The sequence below is a fragment of the Acomys russatus genome, chromosome 4, assembly GCF_903995435.1.
Source record: "Acomys russatus chromosome 4, mAcoRus1.1, whole genome shotgun sequence".
Taxonomy (NCBI): domain Eukaryota; kingdom Metazoa; phylum Chordata; class Mammalia; order Rodentia; family Muridae; genus Acomys; species Acomys russatus.
The window spans coordinates 82,213,305-82,236,024 of NC_067140.1; the positions used below are offsets into that span (position 1 = coordinate 82,213,305).

The 22,720-nt window shown below is 43.1% G+C and overlaps 1 protein-coding gene across 1 annotated transcript in view; it reads left to right on the forward strand.

Moving 5' to 3' along the window:
- The window catches only part of Kiz (kizuna centrosomal protein), a 112,850-nt gene that overhangs the window by 25,707 nt on the left and 64,423 nt on the right, over positions 1-22,720 (forward strand). The window contains exons 5-6 of the mRNA XM_051144784.1: positions 4,443-5,088; positions 6,137-6,422. Coding sequence (XP_051000741.1) covers positions 4,443-5,088; positions 6,137-6,422 — 932 coding nt within the window. The remainder of the gene's footprint in view (positions 1-4,442; positions 5,089-6,136; positions 6,423-22,720) is intronic.

Here is a 22,720-nt window from a genome sequence, read left to right on the forward strand (position 1 = left end):
GGAAGACATCTGACATTGACCTCTGGCCTCTATATGCACGCATACATATGCACAAACATGTGTAATGTGTACATATGTGCGTTAATCCCCTCATTTCTGGCGCAGTCTTTAGGGCCACCCACCTCCAGCACTTTTTAAAAGCTGGACCGATGTGTGTCTCCCCGTCGGCAGTGTGACAGGGTTCAGACCAATGTGTGTCTCCCCTGTTGGCACTGTGACAGGGTTTAGACCGATGTATGTCCCCCGTTGGCACTGTTACAGGGTTCAGACTGTTCAGAAGGAAAAGGATTGGACATGGCTGTAGCTCCGCCTCTATGGAGTGAGGCTGAGGATGTTGCCAAGATGGTTGGGGAAACTACAAACAACCACCATTGTGGTGAAAGACTTGAGCTGTGCTGTTTTATGCCAACAGGAAAGTACATGTAGAGCTTTGTAAAGACTAGAATGTGCCATTTCCTTCACCATCATATCCAGCAGCGAAACAGGATAATCAGAATTGGAAATGTGGGCAAAAAATAGGAGGGTGATTTAAAAGGAAACAAAAGTTACTCCGGAAGAGATTAACTGAAGAAAGAATTCATTATAGTCTCCGCACCCGCTTCACCTTATATGAAAAAGGAGGTTTCAGGCTTACAGAAGAAAAAGGAGAAAAGAGCCTCACGGGGCACCCAGCGCCCCTGAGAAGCCTGGGGCACCCAGCGCCCTCTCCAGTTCCTTTGCCATTTTTGGAAAGACAAAAATTCAGAAGTGGCTGAAATGAATCATGATAAAGATAATGAGATTGTTTTTAAACAGGCTGTGTCCACTGTAACAGAAAATATCCAAGAGCCTCCGCGCCTGTCCACTCAGGGGAACAAAGACAGAGAGAGAGAGAGGGCAGGCGGTGGTTCTGAGTATATGTGTACAGCATGTATTCTGGAAAAAAATAAACAAAAAAACCTGTGATGATCCTGTCGTGAGGCCAGACTACTTTTTTCCAGCAAAAGACTTGCATTGACAAGGCGTTTGGAGGAGGACATACTGTGTGCTCTGTGAGTAGAGAGAGTGGTGCATGCTTTTGCTTGCCGCACCCTTCCGGAAGCCTAGAGGCGCGTCCCAGTCCAGTGCTAGGGCCTGCTTTGTCCTTATCCTGCTGCCTTGTAGTTTTCAGATTTTATGGTTCTCCTTAGAGCTAACTCTGGCTGCAGAAAAGGATCATCATTAACTGTAGCCTTTCATCACCAATGAAGAGAGCAATAGAGAATAATCTCTTTTCACTTATATTTAAATTTCTGAGACCTTTGAAATATGCTTATTCCAAAGTTATAAAGATATCGCTGCCGCCACCACCACTGCCCGCCATGACCTTATCGCATTTGATAAAATAAATGGTGTTCTGAGGCTGCAGTTTTCTTCTTTTTTTTCTTTTTTTTGACTCAGATTGCACAATCTCAGTGTACCTGTCTCAACATTGCTAATTCTTTTTGTCTGTTTAGATCTGCTGCTGAACCCTTCTAATTCTTCATTCCAATGACTGTACTTTTCAAGTGCAGAATTTCTTTCTTTGTATGTGTGTGGGGGGGCAGTGGGGGTTGGGGGAGGGGTGACTTTCAAGACAGGGTTTCTCTGTGTAGCCTTGGCTGTCCTGGACTCGCTTTGTAGACTGGCCTTGAACTCACAGAGATCCACCTGCCTCTGCCTCCCAGAGTTCTGGGATTAAAGGCGTATGCCCTGCTGCAGAATTTCTATTTGGTCCTTTTTAATAACTTATGTCTCTTGTACTGTGGTTTAAACTAAATTTACTCATGCTTGGCAAGACAGCTATATCTCTAGCCCTTTAATTTGGTTTGAGACAGTATCCCTCCGTGTAGGCCCTGATTGGCCTGGAGTTCTCTGTAGACCAGGCTGTCTTTAAACTCACGGGGCTCCGCCTGTCTCTGCCACAGTGCGAGGATAAAAGGCATGCCCTACCACACCAAGCTAGCTCTGAAATTTTGGTTAATTCTTTTGAGATAGTATCTCATGTATTTCAGGCTGACTTTGAGTTCTCTATGTAGCGAGGCTGGCCTTGAACCCCATATTCTCCTGTGTCTAACTTCCAACTTCTGGGATTACAGGTATGCCTGGTTTCAGCCCTATACCTTACACATCTTTATAATGTTCTCTATTTGGACATTCTTATATTTAAAATATCTCTGTCTCTGTGTCTGTTTCTCTGTCTGTTTGTCTCCCCTCCTCTTCCCACTTTTGAAGTAGGCCGCAGTTAACATGCCTACTGGCTTCAAAGTCATTCATCTGGTGCCTCAAGAGTCAACCTCTGAAGCCAGGTGTGGTGGCGCATGCCTGTAATCCCAGCACTCCAGGAGGCAGAGGCAGGCGAAGCTCTGTGAGTTCTAGGCCAGCCTGGTCTACAAAGTGAGTCCAGGACAGCTAGGGCTATACCAAGAAACCCTATTTTGAAAAACAGAACAACAACAACAACAAAAAATGAGCATCTGGGTGCTGGCATACTTTAATTCTTTGGACTTGGTTTTCTTAAACTGTTAAAACTTATTTAGCTAATTGTTGCTAATTTAATACCTTTATCTAGTAAGTTTAATACCTGGATTTCCTCAGAGATAGTTTCTACTGACTGAAAATGTTCACAGTCTGTATGAGAGACAATGTTTATTATTTCTTTTTATTTCACTTTTAAGTAATTAAATGTGGCAATTCTGAAAAGTCTACCCTTCCAGAATTTGTTCATTGCTTTTTGTTTTATGATCTAGTTAGGTGGAATGTGTGTTATTTTTCATGTGTGATAACTGAGGTTTCTGTTAAATTTACTTTAATAACTATTAGCTTTCTTTAATGACTGGGACTAGGATTCTTGCCATCTTACATTGGACATACCTACACTCCGCTGAGCAGGTCACAGCTCCACCTCAGTGTGAGCAAGAGGTGATAACTCAGGTGCTAATTTCATGGGAACTACAGCTGGAGAGTGCAGATGGTCATCTAGATAACACCCCAGAGTGTGCCCGGCTTTCTCCTTACAGCGTGTGTAGCCTTTGTTGACTCTGAGCGCCGTCTACAGCCCTGGGCAGCTTCCACGATAGACAACTGCTTCTGATTGTTTTCAACAAACTCTTTTTGGGAACAGAGCTGTTTGCACTGGGTCAACTCAAAGCTGGGTCAAATCAAAACAGTCCTTTGCATGAAGTCCCCCAAGGAACTACCATAGTCACATGATGCCTGTTGTCTGGAAATGAGGCCTCGGAAGAATTCTGCCTCCTTTCTGCTTCCGGCAGCGTGTGGCTGGTTTCCTCTGTGCCGACAGGTGGCCAAGTTGGCCAGCACCTGGGAGCCCAGGAGCTTACTGTTCTTTTCAAGGTCTAACTGGTTCTCTTAAACAAATGCTCCCCAGATTTCTAGAAAGCTGGTTAAACTCCTGGGTTCTGAAGAGCTTTTCACGGTTGTCACCTGCTACAGAGCAGACAGTGTTTGTTGGCTGCAGAGTTGGGCATGCGTGGTGGCTTTGTTCTGTTCTTGCGGGATTAGAAGAGGCAGTGTTTGGAGGGAAGCCTGGATCCTGTTGGTCTCTCTTGGCAGCCCTTGGCTTGCAGTTTGCCTGTTGGTATTTCCATCTATCCTCACGAGTGAGCTCCGCTGGGGGGGGGGGGGCGGGGGGAAGGGGGAGGAGCACTGCTCCCTCTAGAAGAAAGGCCTTACCTCCCGGAAGGCTCCTGCTTGTTGCCTGTCTTCTGCTTGGCACCATTTCCCTGTCCAAGCTGTGCCCTCTGCTCGGCTTTGCCTCTCATGTCTCCTTTTCTCCTTCGAAGACCAGGCTCAGCTTTCCCACAAACATGCCAGTAAATTTAAGTTATTTATACATTTCTTGAAGATGTTCAGGAAATTTTGATGTTAATTTGATTACAAATTGTGAATATTCTGTGTGTGTTATGGTATGCTTTAATGCCATTGTGAAGGTCACCACTAAAAGTTTGTATTTTATACATAGCAGTAGAGATGGAGTTTGAACCCTCTCATTCTCTGTCTTACCTGTTCTCCTGGTTGCTTTTTTTTTTTTTTTTTAAATTCTGTCAAGTTCCTTTCTGATAGTGCTGAGTGTGTTCTGTATAGAGCACTTGCAAAACTCACCACCACTCAGGAAACATCACTGGAGTAACCTAAAAAGCAACCTAAATTTTTAAAATTTCAGGCATGCACTTCAGCTGGATTCAATGCATGCATTTCGTTTTCAGCAGTGAGTTCTGCTGCTCTTAGTGCGAGTTGCTTTGTACAGCGCCCTTGCTGTTGCCGGAGTAACCTGTACTGTGGTAGGGCGGGCAAGCTCATTAAGTGGGAAGTCATGTTTTATCTGTGGGTGGTAGAGGCTGATGTCTGCGGTTACCTTCCTTACATCCTCCCCTCTCTACTTAACTGTTCCTATGCAACATGTTTAGCTCACACCTCTTTTGCAGGATGCAGTGCAGGCAGGAATTAACTCAAGGACAGCCATGTCAAGAGGATTGTATCAACCAGCAACAATCTTCATGGGCCGCCAGATGTCAGCCATCTCAAGCATTGAAGATTTCAGCACAGAGCAGAAATCTAACCAACCCACAAAGAACTTTTTAATCCCTGACCCACATTCACCCCAACAGACAGCCCAGAGCAGCTGTGTGACAGACAGCTGTGTAGTACAAACTACTAGTGACACACAGTGCTCAAATAAGTCTGACAAAATAGATGGAAAGGCATCTCTTCAGATTGGTGAGAAAACGCCAGTCACAAGCTGTGTATTGTCTGAGAAAGAACAAACTCATTGCCTGGAGATAGGGAGCAGCACACGTCACAGCGAGAGTAATTCATCTGAAGGCAGAAAGTCTGCTGAACCCCATTCCTCGGCACGGGAAAGATTAAGTCCCGAGAACAGAACCACTGATTTAAAGTGTGACAGCTCCAGCAGATCAGAGGGATCAGACGGAGCAATACTGACACGGGAACATATTGAAGTCGGGGAAGAAAGCGCCAGCCCGCCAGTCCCCGTGCTATCAGTCTCAGAACACCGTGCATCTGCACATAAGTGGGCGGGAGAGAAGCATGCTCCTTGGGAAGGTTTCACAGGTGAGGTGACAGACTGAATTGTTGGTTTTTGGGGGTTTTTGTTTTGTTTTGTTTTTAATTGCCTAAATTTTAGTGCTGATTTCTCTTAATACCTAACTTTCTGGTCATGACTTTATTTCTTCTAACAAAGAAATGACTTTGTCACCGAGCTCCATTTAACGATTTTTTTTTTTTTTAATTTATTTAATGACTTCTTACATGTGCTCATGGAAATGTTTCAAAAGATAAATTCACAAAATTTTAAAATCATATATTTAAAAAGTGTTTAAAATATTTTTGAGGGCTAAGGGTGCTCAGCTCAACGGTAGATACATACTTATCATATAGGAGGCCTTGGGTTTGCTTGATCCTTAGCACCACTAAATTTGTACATTTTCAAAAAGAGTAAATTTTTTAAAGATTTAAATACTGTAATTGTAGATTGTTTCTACATTTTTAATGTATTCGTATGTATGTGTGTGTGTGTGTAAGCACGTGTATGGGGAGGGGTGGGGCATACCTGTGTGCGTGTGGTGGGAAGCCAGAGGACAGGGTGGGTGTCAGCTTCAGAAAGAAAGGCTCACCTGGTTCCTTTGAGACGGGCTTTCCGTTGGCTTGGAGTTCACTGCTTAGTCTAGACTGACTGACTAGGGAACACAAGAATCCCCCTTCCTCTGCCTCTCTGGCACTAGGAATATAAACACAGCACTTCAGCCTGTGTCTGTGTGCACACAACATATTGAACTCGTATCTTCGTGCTTCCGAGGCGAGCACTGTGTTGACTGAGCTGTCTCCCAGTCCTGTGCTTTTACGGCTTTGGTTTTGCCTTTATTTTTGTTTCATTTTATTTTTAACAATCTCATTGTGTAGCCCTGGAAGGCCTGGAACTTTCTATGTAGACCAAGTGTGGACCTTGAACTTGTAGAGATCCTCCTGCCTCTGCTGAGCTTAAAGGTATGCATCAACTCACCTGGCAGACTTATATACATTTTTAAAGGATGAAATTTCACCCTCTTATTGGATCTCTCAGAACTGTGTGACAGCAATGCATTCACTTCTCCTCCTGCAGATGATCTTGCCCATGGGGACGCAGAGTCACAAAAGGCCTTCTTAAAACTGCAGGAAGAGCAGGAGGAGGAAAGTCTGTGCAGCAGCGACGACCTCACAGTTTCTATAAGTGATGATGATCTGATTTTAGACCATCTGGAGTCACTGCCAAATCTACGAGCCAAGAGGGAGGTGGCACAGTCAGTCTGCACTGAGCAGCTGAGAGACGCACTTGTCACTGGCTGTGGTTTGCAGACCCAAAGCTTTCCTGAGTCAGGAGCGGAATCCTCCCCGGCCTCACCAAGACTGTAAGCCGTTCTCTTTTCCATAATCATTCTATTTGCAGTTGCATATGCTTTTTAGAGTTCATTCCTCTTGGAAAATGTTACTGAGTGCCCAGAAAAGATGGAGGAAGTTGTCTAATCTTACAAGTAGGCTTTTAGGCAAACTCTCATTTGCCTTCTTTCCTTTCTTCTTACTTTCCTTTTTGTAAATATTTATTTACTTATTTATCATTTGTACAGTATTCTGTCCACATGTATACTTGCCTGCCACAAGAAGGCACCATATCTAATTATAGATGGTCATAAGCCACCATGTGGTTGCTGGGAATTGAACTCAGGACCTTTGGAAGAACAGACAGTGCTCTTAACCTCTGAGCCATCTCTCGAGCCCCCCCCCCCCCTTTTATAAATTTAAAGTAGGTTTTAAAAGTCTGAGTGTCGTTGAACTTTGGTGACTGGCTTTTCCTGGTATATTTGCAAATTACTTGGCCCAACCTGATCCTTATTTTTTTCAAGCCCCTACAATATTCATTTTAAAAAATCATGTTGACATTTTGCTCCCAGCAGAGGAAAGAAGTAGCTAAACTTACCTAGAATTCAGCTTTGGGAACTGAGAACTCTGTATATAAACATACTCTTAATCCTTGTGTTGCTCTCCATGATGTCGTTTTTCTTGTGCCATTAAATGAGCTAATACTTCTTGCATCTGTAAGCCAGACTTCCTTTTCTGGGTATAAATATGAGAAACCCTGATGTTCAGACACACACACACACACACACACACACACACTCTGGGTGTAAATATGAGAAACCCTGATGTTCAGACACACACACACACACACACACATACACACACACACAAAGACAGAGAGAGAGCGTGCACTTGCCTCCCTGACTCCTGACTCCAAACTTTGAATTGCACCAACACTGATTGCTTCCTCCCATCCCAGGAGTGTGGGGCAGAGCGTTTGAAAGTGGGTGTTCTTCTGAGAGCTGGTGCAGAATGCATGCCCCATGCACAGAAGTGGGTGTTCTTCTGAGAGCTGGTGCAGAGTGCATGCCCCATGCACAGAAGTGGGTGTTCTCCTGAGAGCTGGTGCAGAGTGCATGCCCCATGCACAGAAGTGGCCGGGTGCTGTCTGAGAAGGTGATGCCGTGGAGAGGGCAGCCTGGAGCATTTCCTATGTCAGTGCTTCTCGTTAAAGAGTTGTAGGTGTCCAGCGTGCCCGGGTGCACCAGGAGCTCATGACTAGACATACACGCAGTCCACGGAGCTGTACACTCTAAACAGAGACCTGAAAAGCATGTGAGCTACAGCTTGGGGGGAGTTGTTTTTTTAAACAAGGCTTGATTTGTTTTTGTGTCTATTTTGTGTTTGCAGCCTTATTTTATGGAAGCATGCTGAACAAGGTGGTACCTCAGTAGGCTAACTATGGACCAGTGTATTTACCTAGAATTTGGTGGGTTTCTGAGATTTAAAAAAAAAAAAAAAAGGTAAAATCAAGACTATTCTATTTCCCAATCTCCTGCATGAATTACTTTTTCCTATAACCCTAAATGTAAGGGCTTTTGAATTTTCTGATACAGCTTTCAAATGGTCATTGGAAAAAATGGGCATTTGGTAAATTTTCCAATATTCATTTAATAACATCGCCCCCTCGAAATGAGGTGGCCAGCCAACAGTGTTTATTATGGTCTGTGCTGTCAGGGTGGGGCCTGTTGATTTTCTTTGCTGAAAGCATTCTCTAGAAATTAGATTGAAGGTTTTTTTTTTTTTTTTTAATTATTACATTTATGTGTTTAGGGTGCATGCGGCAGGGGTTTGCACATGCTGTGGCCCAAAAACAGAAGTCAAAGGACAACTTGTAGGAATCAGGTCTTTCTTTCATTGCGTGGAGCCTGGGGATGAACTCAGGCCGTCAGGATTGGCTGCGAGTACCTTCACCCCTGAGCCTGGTGTGCTGATTTTTATGCTTTTAACTTTTTAAAAGTTTTATTAAGATATAGTTTATACTAACCAGTAAGTAGCACCTTATGCCTTTAATCCCAGGAGGTAAAGGAAAGCAGATCTCTATGAGTTCTAGGCCAGCCTGGTCTACAAAGTGAGTTCCAGAAGAGCCAGGGCTACACAAAGAGAAACCCTGTCAAAAAATAAACAAAACCTTGTTTCAAAAAACCAACCCACACACACACACATAAAGCTGTAGCTCACATGCTATTCAGGCCTCTGTTTAGAGTGTACAGTTCAGTGGACTTGAGTATATAACAGCATTAATTTTAAATCCTATAAGGAATATATAACATGAAATTTGCCATTGTAAAATACACAGTTCAGTAACACTTGTTATATTCATGATGTATAGCTAAAATTCATACTCTTAAGTGGAGTCATACTTGTCCCTTTTATGTCTAATTCCAGTTAGCATATGGCTTTGAGGTTCATTCATGTTACATCAATATATCAAAATCTCATTTTTTTTATGGCTGAACAATATTTCTGTATATAGATACACCACAGATCACTTGTCCATTTACCTGTTAGTGACACTTGGGTTGGTAATCAAGCGCTGTGAGTCTGCAGAGATGGCTCAGCAGTTAAGAGCATATAATGCTTCCCAGAAGACCTGCGCTCAGTTCCCACTTGGGCGTCAGACGGCTCACACCTGTAACTGCAGCTCCAGGGCATATACCCTCTAGCTCCAGTACCCTCTCTGGCCTCCACAGGGACAAATCCACACACAGACACACAGACACACATACGTAGAAAAATACAATTAAATCTTGCTGGGTGTGGTGATGTACACCTTTAAATCCAGCACTCTGGAGACAGACACAGGTGGATCTCTTTGAGTTAAAGGCCATCCTGGACTGCATAGTGAGTTCCAGGGCAGTAGGAGCTACATAGTTAAACCCTGTCTCACAAATAAAAAATAAACAAATAAATATAATCTCTTTTTTAAAGCCAAGTGTTTGGGTAAGTTTCCAGCTATTTGGGTAAGCTTTCAGATACTGAAAACCAGTTCATACAATTTCTCCACTGTAAGTAAAATGAACTCCTCTTACAAGAAAGCACAACAAGGGCTGGACAGACAGCTCAGCATTTAAAATTGCTTGCTATAGGGGCTGGAGAGATGGCTCAGTGGTTAAGAGCACCGCCTGCTCTTCCAAAGGTCCTGAGTTCAATTTCCAGCAACCTTGTGGTGGCTCACAACCACCTATCATGTGATCTGATGCCCTCTTCTGCAGATAGAGCACTCATATACAATAAATAAATAAATTTTTAAAAATTGCTCACTATAGAAGCCTGATGATTAAAGTTCAATCCTTGAAAGATGGAAGGAGAGAATCAACTCCACAGTTACCCTCTGGCCTCTACATGCCTCTACATGCCACTACATGCCACTCTTCACACCATACATTTGTGCGCACACACACACTTGATTAGTAAATAAGTTTTAAATGCATGCTAAAATGAAACACTAAAGTAAATGTTACTAAAAAAGATGATTTTGAATCTCCTTATTTTAATGAATAAATGCAAGTTGATGTACGCCCCACGGTCTGAAGCACTACTGTTGTTATTTTCCATGTGACAGGTCCATGGATGTTTGGGGCCACAGGCGTGACTTGGCCTTATGTCTGTCATCATTTGTTGCTAGTGGTGGCACGGTCCTAGGACAGCACAAAGGCAAGCCCTATTTCAGTATCCAGTGCTTGCATTGGCTTTGTTTTGTGGTTTTGGGGTAGAGTCTGGCCTCCTGATGCCAGGCAGTGCTCTGCCATGGAGCTGCACTCAGCCCTGGTAGCATATTTGCTGGCATTCCATTGGATCAAGAGCGTCACAGGGCCCAGTCCTTAAGCTCTCAAAGTTGCACTGCAAAGGGATGTGAACAAGGGGGGGGGGGCCGGTATTTGGTCATCTTTGCAGTCTACTCTAGTATTTCTGGCCAAATTCAGATGAAGAAAAACTCAACATGGGTCCAAAGAGTCAGGAAAGGCTTTGTAGGAGGCTCCGTGCAGCTTCTTGAAGTCTGCATAGGCTTTAAGTTAGGAGGGAAAGGGCAGATTAGGTCTGGAGGCAGCAGGTATGCAGACACACAGGGTCCGTCCCACCCATTACTCACCCGTGAGAACTCAACTGAGCAAGGATTCTGGGAGTTAAGCATTCCAGCATCTACTGGGGCAAGTGGAGATGAACCTTGAATAATAAGTTTGGAGTACATTTTCTGTCTCATGTGGGACTGTTGAAGGTTATTTTAAGAGGACAGTGTGAGGAATGGCCAGCTTTATTAGGATTAGTGTAAAGTGTTGGCTTCCTCAGGGTTAATTCTCCACACGGTAGGCAGAGCTCTGAGGCGGCTCCGGGACTTCTGCCCCGCTGCTGCACACTCCTGTATTGTCCTTCAATCTCAAGTGTCAGAGAGCTTGGTGATTTTCATTCCTATGGCTGGTCTCTATTACATGACAGATAAAGGGCTCTGCAGGCTTCATGAAGGCCCTGAACCCGCTGGCTTTGGACTAACCATGGCTATCCAGATGGGCCTGCCCTAATCAGGTGGGACTGTAAAAGAGATTGGATTTTGAGCAAATGAGATAGACTCAAAAAAGCAAACTGCCATCTTGTGGCAAGGAGTAGTTTTTATACCTTTCAGGCATGTGAGTTCTCCAGAGGCAAGGCAAGGGGTTCACGGACTTGGGCCTTAGGTGAGATTAGGTGAGATTTCAGGCTGGTGAGACCTGAGCAAAGAGCCACATTCCCCCGTGCCAAGATCCATAGAAACTGTGAGATGCTGAATTTGTGTTAGATGCTAGAGTTAGGGGGATTTGCTGTGCAGCAGCAGAAGGTGAAAATAAGAACTGGACGTGAGGGTTGTGTCTCTGCTGTGTGAGCAGAAGCGGCTGGCCACAGTGACAGTGTGGACGGTGACTCCATATGTTTAAGGTTCATGTGAGCACACGGAGACAGTCTATGTGGGCAAAGGGAGCCCAGGAACTAAGGTAGCCTGGCTCCCCGCACCTTCCTCCCTCCTCTCCTGATCTCACTGAGTACAACATGGTAGGTAGACAGTGACCAGAAAAGGAGTTGTGCACAGCTATGTCAGCCAGCAGGTTTTCCTCATGTTGTTTCTCTAGTTCTGCTCTACAGGGTGTAGCATGTGTTGAGGGTCTTTGTCTCTTTTCTGCTTATGAACACGTGTGTCCACATCACAGTAGTGTGCACAGTGGGTTAGGGTAAATGACTGCGTTGCCTAGAAGCCCCTGTGCTCATCTACACAGCTCTTCTCCTTGAACCTGAACTGTTGGCAAGCACTAGCCATTCTGGGTTTTTTGGGGGGTTTTGTTTGTTTGTTTGGTTGGTTGGTTTTTTGAGACAGGGTTTCTCTGTGTAGCCTTGCTGTCCTGGACTCACTTTGTAGACCAGGCTGGCCTCGAACTCACAGTGATCCTCTTACCTCTGCCTCCTGAGTGCTGGGATTAAAGGCGTGTGCCACCATGCCTGGCTCACTATACATTCTTAAATATTTAATTTTTTAAAACTTTTTAAGATGATAATGACATTATTCCCATCTTCCTTTCCTGCACCTTCCATGTGCCCCTCCCTCCCCTTGCTCTCTTTCAAGTTCATGGCCTTTTTTTCATTTTTTGTTACATGTGTGTGTGTGTGTGTGTGTTCCTAAGCACATAAATACAACCTACTCAGTTTGTATAATGTTACTTCTATGTTTGTTTTCAGGGATGACCATTAGGAATTGGATAGCCAATTGATCTGGTCTTCCCTAGGGAAGACTATGTCTCCCACTCTCAGCATGCCTTAGTTGCCTGTAGCTGTTTGTGCAGGGCTAAGGCTGCATGGGCTTTTCCCCTCGCCACTTGGGCATGTCTATAATTGTTCTTGTTCGTGTCATATTTTGACAGGCATGTCGATGAGACGTGTGGGGATAGCTTTTGACCTTCCTAAGGGACACCATCTCATAGCAAACTCCCCGCTCCTCTGGCTCTTACAGTCTTCCCACCGCTCTTGCGCAATGACCCCTGAGCCGCAGGTGCAGTGGTTGTGTGGTAGATGTATGGGGCAGGCTCCACACTGTGCGTCCTGATCTGTGTGGTTGTCAAGCGCTGCTCTCTTTACTGTCTCTATAGCTTTGACTTTCCTGTCATATGGCACGTAGCCTTTCAGACTGGCTTTCTTTTGAGCAGCATTCATTCTAGGTTTCTATTTGTCACTCTGCAGCTTGCTGGCTTATTTGTTTTTTTTTTTTTTTTTTTTTTTTGTTTTTTGGCGGGGGCCTTATTTTCTTTTTAGCAGTGAATTATGTTCTATATGGATATATCACAGTTTATATATTCATATATTTACCACCAGACGTCTTGGTGGCTTACAGGTTTTATCAGTTATAAAGAAAACTATTGTAAAAGTCCATGTACAGGTTTTTTTTTCTAAACATATACACTTTCAATTTACTTGAGCAACCAGGAGAGCAGCTGCTTGGCCATACTACAAAGTCTCTGTTTAAAAGAGCTTCCCAGTTGTCACCGCTGCACATGTGACCCCAGTGAGCGAGAAGAAGGCTTATTGATCCAGTTTGTGTCAGCACTGGCATTTGGTTTTCTTGTGTTTTGTTTTGTTGATTCTGTTTTTAATATTCATCATTAAATGATGTGTAATATCTCATTATTTAATTTGCAGCTTATTAATGTGAAATGATATTGAGATTTTTTTCATATACTTATTTGTGTCTACACATCTTTAGTGAATCTATGTAGAGCGCTTGTCCATTAAAAAAATGTTATGTGTATGGATGTTTTGACTACATGTGTGTCTCTGTATTACATGCATATAAGTGCACACAGAGACTAGAAGAGGGCATTGAATCCCCTGGAACTGTAGTTACAGATGATTTTGAGCCACCAAATGGGTTATGAGAATTGAACCCAGGTCCTCCTGAAGAGCAGAAACTGCTCTTAACCTCTGAACCATCTCTTCAGCACTCTCTTGTTTGTTTTTAATTGATTGTGTATTTTTTATTATTGAATTTAATTAAAATGTCTCTATTTTGAGTACTAGCTTTACCTTTTAAACTTTTTTTTTTTATCAAAAGGGATATGCATGCCTTCTCTTGGGCTATGGCTTTGGGGGTTTTGGTGTGTGTGAGTGTGTGTGTGTGTGTGTGTGTGTGTGTGTGTGTGTGTGTGTGTGTGCATACGCGCACGCACGTGCACGCACGCGCTTTGCACATTGGGCACCTTTACCTGTTAAACCACCTTGCTGGCCCCCTCCTCCAATTCTCTTTTTAGTTTTCTCTTTCTGCTAGTAAGCTCACCACAGACTTTTCTTAAAAGTAAAGTTGGGATTTATCACAAAGATTTTGACATAGATTTATGCACGAGTGTGTGTAGAAAGGAGCTCAGGGAGAGGGTAAGACACTCTTAGGGGCATCCCAGACCTCCTAAATTGCGTTTGACTCTTAGCTTTTCTCTTTTTTAATTATGTCGATAAGATGAACATGGTGGCCCTTCCCTGTCAGCTCTTAGGAGGCTGAAACAGGAAGACCGAGCGAGCCTAGGAGAGTAATGATGTACAGGGCTGCCAGGGCTACAGGGCGGGGCCAGGCCTCAATACCCAACAGTAACAAAACCAAAGCAGTGCTGAGGAGGAGGAGAGGAGCACAGACATGTACAGGGCTCTTTCTGTGCCTCTGTGTTGCAGTCACACTGTCCTCTCTTCTACTTACACTATCACAACTGGAAGTTTAGCTCCTTTGAGTTCCCAATTTCCTGTCGTTTGCTAAGCCCAAAGCTCTGTGCTGTGCACTGTGGGGTCTGTGACAATTCAAACTGGCTGCAGATTCTTTAGTGTTCCTTTGAATCTGGGTGGATTTATTTAGACAAATGGAGCATGAAGGAATAGCCGCCACATGACTCATAACAGGTAGCTGGTTATAACAGATCATGTGTATTTCTACCATACTTACCAGAACACTCACGGGCTTTTTATTTTAATTTACCATCATTTATTTAGATTACATCCCATTTGTTATCCCCTCACTTGCATCTTCCCATTCCCAGCCCCCTTCCCTCTTCTGCCCTATTCCCCTCCCCTAAACCTCTGACAGAAGGGGACCTCCTCCCCCACCATGTGACCACAGCCTACCAGGTCTCATCGAGACAGCCTGCGAAAGCTCGGGGTTTGGGAGGTTGTTTGTTTGTTTGTTGTTCAGTTTTTGTTTTTAGGTTTTTGTTGTTGGTTTGGTTTTGGTTTTTCAAAACAGGGTTTCTCTGTGTAGCTGTGGCTGTCCTACACTGCCTTTGTAGACCAGGCTGGCCTCAAATCACAGCGATCCACCTGGCTCTGCTTCCTGAGTGCTGGGATTAAAGGCCTGCGCCACCACGCCTGGCACAGAGCACTCAGGTTTTGAGCCATGAGCTTTCCATCCTATTAGAAGTCTGTCTGCGGAGGCTGCTGCCCTAAAGCGATGATGTGTGGATGGATGCTCAGGGTTCCTAGGCGGCCTTTCCCTTCCAGCTGCCCCACCAAAGTGCCAGACATATAGAAGACTTCCAGGCCTCGGCTAAACAGGCCTCTCTGCTGCATCATCAGATGACCTCTCGTGAGGGTGTGATACAGAAATCTGTTCAGCCAAGCTCTGCCTAGTTCCTAACTTATAAAATCATGAGATGCAATGAGTTGTAGTTTCAGGCTCCTGAGTTTTGGGTGTAGCTGGGTACAAACCCGCACGTAACTGAGAAGGTAGTATATTAACTGGGCAGTAAGCATTGAGCCTGGTGTATGCCAGGACCGGCCTCACCCCTGGGATGGTATTGATCATGCATGTGTAGAGGTGGGAAGGAAAGAACTATAGACGGATGAACATTCCGCATGGGAAGTATTATGGAAAAGAATAAGATGTTGAGTGTCTAGAAAAGACATGGATGCCTTTAGTAGAAGATAGTAAGAGACAGTCTTTCTGCTAAGGTGGGATTTGGGTACAAGAAGGTAGGAAAGCCATATTACTTGTGCTCACATATTTCCTCCCTGCCTAGTCTGCTTTACGCTTTGTCGTTTTACTTTTGTCCTGTTGTATTTGTTTCCCTCTCTTGGCGCATATCTGAGAAAGGAAAGGAATATCTCAAGGATGATGGTACCAAGTAGAGAGACCTGTATGGCTCTTTATGAGAAAGTAAGCTGAAGAAAGGAGTGCAGGCCGAGCCTCATGGTCCAGGAAGAGATGCTGATGGCCTGGGCTGGGCTGACAGCTCTGATGATGTCTGCCTCGGCCTCCTGGGACTGGGGTTTTTATATGTTGATCAGTCCTTGCATAAATTCTACTTAATCCTGGTGTATGATCTTTTTAATATGTTAATGTCAGTGTGCTACTGACAGTTGGGAGGGGTTTTTTGTTTTTTGGGGGGGGTTGTTTGGTTGTTTTGATGTTTTGAGACAGGGTCTCTCTATGTAGTCTTGGCTGGCCTGAAATTCATTGTGTAGACCAGGCTGGCCTTGACATCATCAAAATCCACCCACCTCTGCCTCTCCTTCCTGAGTGCTGGCATTAAAGGTGTGCAACGTCACACCCGACTATGGACAGTGTTGCATTAAGGTTATCAGTTTGTACTTTTTTGTTGTTATATCTTTGTCCAGCTTTGGCATCAAGGTAATGCTGGCTTAATAAAATGAGCTTCAGATTTCCCTTTTTACAGGAGTTTGAGAAGGATCGATATTAAAATATTTGCAGAAACCATCAGTGAGGCATCAGGTCCTGAGCTCACACCTTAGTGGGAAGTCGTGAGAACTGATGTATCAACACGGACTTGATCTTAGTACGTCCCCATGCTTCCTCCTTTATTTCTAATCTTACTTGAGACTTTTTTCAATGTGGTACTATTTTTTTTTTAATCTGTACATTTTATTTTATTTTTTTATTATATTTTTTATTAATTTATTCATATTACATCTCGATTATTAGCCCTTCCCCTGTTTCCTCCCATTCTTCCCTCCCTCCCACTTCCCCCCTTCTCCCCTCCCCTATGTCTGTGATTGAGGGATACCTCCTCCCCCTATATATGCTCTGAGAATATCGAGTCTCTTCTTGGTAACTTGCTATCCTTCCTCTGAGTGCCGTCAGGCCTCCCCATCCAGGGGCCGTGGTCAGAAAAGGGGCACCAGAGTCCGTGTGAGAGTCTCACTCTCCACCCAACAGTGGAGAATATCCTGTTCATCGGCTAGGACTTGGTAGGGGTTCGAAGTTTAATGCCTATATTCTCCTTGGCTGGTGCCTTAGTTTGAGGAGGACTCCAGGACCCAGATCTGCCTGTCATAAAGTTCTTCTTGTAGGTTTCCAGGACCCTGTGGATCCTACTATTTCCCCATTCTTCCATGCTACTCTCACCTAAAGTCTCAATCGGATGTCCTCTCCTCTGACCCACTTTCTTGGTAAGTAAAGTTTTTCATGGTACGTATCCCTTGGACTAGTGTTTTGATATAAGTGAGTTTATACCGTTTGTCTCTTTTTGCTTCTGGGTGAACTCACTCATTATGATAATTTCTAGATCAATCCATTTGTCCACAAATTTCGGGAATTCCTTGTTTTTAATAGCTGAGTAGTATTCCATAGTGTAAATGTACCACAGTTTCTTAGTCCATTCTTCTACTGACAGACACTTAGGCTGTTTCCATGTTCTGGCTATTATGTATAAAGCAGCTGTGAACATGGTTGAGCATATGTCCCTGTTGTGTGATAGGGCATTTTCTGGGTATATTCCAAGGAGTGGGATGGCTGGGTCTTGAGGAAGCCCTATTCCCATTTTTCTGAGAAAGCGCCAGATAGCTTTCCAAAGTGGTTGTACTAGTTTCCATTCCCACCAGCAATGAAGGAGTGTTCCCCTCTCTCCACATCCTCGCCAACATGTGGTGTCATTTGAGTTTTTGATCTTAGCCATTCTGATGGGTGTAAGATGGAATCTCAGTGTCGTTTTGATTTGCATTTCTCTGATGACTAACGAGGACGAGCATTTCTTTAAGTGTTTCTCGGCCATTTGATACTCCTCTGTTGAGAATTCTCTGTTAAGTTCCAAGCCCCATTTCACAATTGGGTTGTTTGGTTTTGTGGTGTTTAATTTCTTGAGTTCTTTGTATATTTTGGATATTAAACCTTTGTCAGATGAAGGGTTGGTGAAGATCTTTTCCCAGTCTGTAGGCTGTCGCTTTGTTCTACCAACAGTGTCTCCTGCCTTACAGAAGCTTCTCAGCCTCATGAGGTTCCATTTATTAATTGTTGACATTAAGGCCTGGGCTGTTGGTGTACTGTTCAGGAAGTTGTTTCCTGTGCCTATGTGTCCCAGGCTCTTTCCCATTTTTTTCTCTAACTGAATTAATGTCTCTGGTTTTAAGTTGAGGTCTTTAATCCACTTGGACTTGAGTTTTGTACATGGTGACAAATAAGGGTCTAATTGCATTTTTCTACATGTAGACATCCAGTTAGACCAGCACCATTTGTTGAAGATGCTATCATTTTTCTATTAAATAGATTTGGCTTCTTTGTCAAAAATCAAGTGAGCAAATGTGTGTGGATTCATCTCTGGGTCTTCAATTCGATTCCATTGATCCACCAGCCTATTGCTTTGCCAGTACCATGCTGTTTTAATTACTGTTGCTCTGTAGTACAGCTTGAGATCAGGTATGGAGATTCCTCCAGAGGATCTTTTATTGTATAGGATTGCTTTTGCTATTCTGGGTTTTTTATTTCTCCATATGAATTTGAGAATTGATCTTTCAATATCTTCAAAATATTTAGTAGGTATTTTGATAGGGATTGCGTTGAATCTGTAAATTGCTTTTGGTAAGATGGCCATTTTTACTATGTTGATTTTCCCGATCCACGAGCAAGGTAAATCCCTCCATCTTCTGATGTCATCTTCAATCTCTCTCTTCAGAGGTTTGAAGTTTTTTTCGAATAAGTCCTTCACTTGCTTGGTTAGAGTTACTCCTAGATATTTTATATTGTTCGTGGCTATCGTGAAGGGAGTAGTTTTCCTAATTTCTTCCTCTGCCTGTTTGTCATTTGTATACAGGAAAGCTACTGACTTTTTTGAGTTTATTTTGTATCCTGCCAATTTGCTGAAGGTGTTTATCAGCTGTAGGAGTTCTCTGGTGGAATTTTGGGGGTCACTTATATACACTATCATATCATCTGCAAATAGGGATAATTTGACTTCTTCCTTTCCCATTTGGATCCCCTTGATCTCCTTTTGATGTCTTATTGCTCTGGCTAGAACTTCAAGAACTATATTGAAGAGATACGGGGACAGAGGGCAGCCTTGTCTGGTTCCCGATTTTAGAGGGATTTCCTTGAGTATCTCTCCATTTAATTGAATGTTGGCTGTTGGTTTGCTGTATATAGCCTTTATTATGTTTAGATAAGTGCCTTGTATTCCCGATCTCTCCAGAACTTTAAACATAAATGGGTGTTGGATTTTGTCAGATGCTTTTTCTGCATCTAAAGAGATGATCATGTGTTTTTTTTTGTTTTTTGTTTTTTTTTTTCTCTTTCAGTTTGTTTATATGATGGATTACATTAATGGATTTCCGTATGTTAAACCATCCCTGCATGCCTGGAATGAAGCCTACCTGGTCATGGTGAATGATGTCTTTGATATGCTGTTGTTTTCGCTTTGCGAGTATTTTGTTGAGTATTTTTGCATCAATGTTCAGAAGAGAAATTGGTCTGAAATTCTCTTTTTTTGTTGGGTCTTTGTGAGGTTTAGGTATCAATGTGACTATGGCCTCATAGAAGGAATTTGGTAATATTCTGTCCATTTCTATCTTTCGGAATAGCTTGAATAGTATCGGTATTAGCTCCTCTTTGAAGGACTGGTAGAATTCTGCACTGAAACCATCTGGCCCTGGGCTTTTTTTGGTTGGGAGACAATCAATGGTTGCTTCTATTTCAATAGGCGAAATAGGGCTATTTAATTTGTTTATCTGGTCTTGGTTCAATTTTGGCAAATGGAATTGGTTGAGAAATTTGTCCATTTCCCTTAAATTTTCGAATTTTGTGGCATAAATGCCTTTAAAGTAGGTTCTTACGATTCTTTGTATTTCTTCGGTGTCTGTTGTTATGTCTCCCTTTTCATTTCTGATTTTGTTAATTTGGATAGTGTTTCTCTGTCTTTTAGTTAGATTGGCTAATGGTTTGTCTATCTTGTTAATTTTCTCAAAGAACCAGCTCTTGGTTTTGTTGATTCTTTGGATTGTTCTCTTTGTTTCTAATTTATTGGTTTCAGCCCTGAGTTTGATTATTTCTAGGTGTCTATTCCTCTTGGGTGTTTCTGCTTCTTTTTTTTCTAGAGCTTCCAGATGTGTTGTTAAGTTGTTTATGTGGGATGATTCCATTTTCTTTTTAAAGGCACTTAGTACTATGAATTTTCCTCTTAGCACTGCTTTCAATATGTCCCACAAATTTGGGTATGTTGTTCCATCATTTTCATTGAATTTCAGGAAGTCTTTTATTTCTTCCCTTATTTCTTCCGTGACCCATGTGTCATTAAGTAGAAAGTTGTTTACTTTCCACGTGTTAGTATGCTTTTTGTTATTTCTGTTGTTGTTGAAGTCCAGCCTTAGACCATGGTGATCTGATAAGATACAAGGTATTATTTCAATCTTCTTGTATCTGTTGAGGTTTGCTTCGTGACCAACTATATGATCAATTTTAGAGAACGTTCCATGGGGTGCTGAGAAAAAGGTATAATCCTTTGCGTTTGGGTGGAAAGTTCTGTAAATAACTGTTAGATCCATTTGATTCATGACATTGGTTAATGAGGTTATTTCCTGGCTTAGTTTTTTAATCAAAGACCTATCCTTGAGTGAAAGAGGGGTATTGAAGTCTCCCACTATTAATGTGTGGGTATCGATGAGTGGGGCAAGCTTTGTTAATAACTCTTTTACAAATGTGGGAGCCCTTGTATTCAGAGCATATATGTTCAAAATCGTGATGTCTTCTTGGTTGACTTTACCTTTGACGAGTATGAAGTGTCCATCCTCATCTCTTTTGATTAATTTTGGTTGAAAGTCTATTTTATTAGATATTAGAATGGCTACCCCAGCTTGTTTCTTGTGACCATTTGCTTGGAATATTTTTCCCCAACCTTTTACTCTGAGGCAATGTCTGTCCTTGTGGTTGAGATGTATTTCTTGAATGCAGAAGAATGTTGGGTCATGTTTATGCATCCATTCCATTAGTCTGTGACTTTTTATTCGAGAATTGAGACCATTGACGTTGAGAGATATTAATGACCAGTGATTGGTAAGTCTTTTCATTTTTGGTATTTGTAACAGTCGAGATTTTGTGAGGTTGTGATTTTGCAATGGTATAGTTACCTATTTCCTATGTAGTTTTGGTTGTATTTTGACCAGTTGGGGTGGAGTTTTCCTTCTAGTAACTTCTGTAAAGCCGGATTTGTGGCTAGGTACTGTTTGAATTTGTTTTTGTCATGGAATATCTTGTCTTCTCCGTCAATGGTTATTGATAATTTTGCTGGATATTGTAGTCTTGCCTCGTATCTGTGTTCTCTTAGCGTTTGCAGAACCTCTGTCCAGGCCCTTCTGGCTTTCATGGTCTTTGCTGAAAAGTCAGGAGTAATTCTGATAGGTTTGCCATCATATGTTACTCAGCCTTTTTCTTTTGCCGCTTTTAATATTTTTTCCTTGTTTTGTATATTTTGTGTTGTTATTATTATGTGGCGGGAAGAATTTCTTTTCAGGTCTATTCTATTTGGTGTTCTGTAGGCCTCTTGTGTGCTCGTATGCATCTCCTTCTTCAAATTGGGGAAATTTTCTTCTATTGTTCTATTAAAGATATTTTCTGGGCTGTGGAGTCAGTTGCTTTCTTCAATCCCTGTTATTCTCAAGTTTCGTCTTTTCATGTTGTCTTTTATTTCTGGAATGCGCTGTGTCAGGAATTTTTCAGATTTAGCATTTCCCTCGATGGTTGTTTCCAGTTCTGCGATTGTATCTTCAAGTCCCGATATTCATTCTTCCATTTCTTGCAATCTGTTAGATAAGGCCACCTCTGAGATGCTTGCTTTCCTCTTTGCAGACTCTTGATCACGTTTTTCTTCTGTGTGTTCCTGTATCATAGCTTCCATTTTTATCTTCATGTCTTGGACTGTTTTAATGATTTCCATCATCTGGTTATTTATATTTTTCTGAATTCTTCAAGTGCCTCTTTATATGACTCTTTTAACTCTTCAGCCCTCTGTTGCCTCCTCCTGCATTGTTTACAGATTTTATTTGTTTCTTCCATTATCATCTTCTTTACTAAGGACTTGAGGTCATTTCTTGCCTATCCATTGCTGTTAGGTTCTCCAGGTTGTTTTCATTGGGAATGTTGGGATCCGGAGATGCCAAACTGTTTTGGTTTTTGTTAGCGTTCTTTCGCTGTCCTCTTGTCATTTTGATGGCTCTGATGTTGGAAGGTATTTTGTAGTGACCTTCGCTGGTTGAGAGTGGTTAATTGATGACTGATTATAGGTCAGGTGCTCTTGCTTGTGGGGATCAGGGAGTATTTCTGTGGAACAGGTAGGTGATACGGTTTCACTCCTGGTGACTTTCCTCTGCACCGTGGGCTCCAGGCTGAGTCAGCCAAAGTAGATTTCTGTTTGGACTTTACTGCTGTAATTCAGATCAGCAGTTTTGGGACCTAATAAGGTCCGCACACAAACGTTCTGGTTGTGTAGGTTGATCCCAGCTGCCTGTCCTTCCTGTGGTTTTGTAATCAAGACCCCAAGTAGATCAGATCTTCTGGGGGTGTAGCTGCCTTTTATCTCTGTCTCTATACCCTGTAGAGGTGCCCAACCTCTCCCAGAACTATATGCCTGGAGGGACCAATGTCGCTCTTGGTCAGCAATTAGACACTGCAAGCAAGACCCACGTTTCGTCTCCTGATAACGTGAGAGTGCCTGCCTTGCTCGGGCCAGGAGCCCCAGCTAGGCTCTCTCATTCGGGGAGTGCACGGCCAGTACCTTGCGGGTGGGAGGCTAGGAACAATAGGGTTGCAGAGCTCTGGTGGTCGCCCGTGGAACCAGGTCTTCCCGCACAGCTGTGATGCTCAGCTATCGCTCTAGGCAAGACCCACATCTCCTGATAGGTCTGTGGAAGCAGTCTACGCTGATTTCTCACTGCCGCTGTTTGCAGGCTCAGTCCGCTGTGATCAGTGTTAGGTTGGGCCTGGATGGCCAGCGAGCTGCAGTCCCACTTTAGCTGTCTCTGTTGGGTTCCGCCGCCTGTGTTTCCACTCGGCCTAGGCGGGTGACCTTCGCAGTTTGGG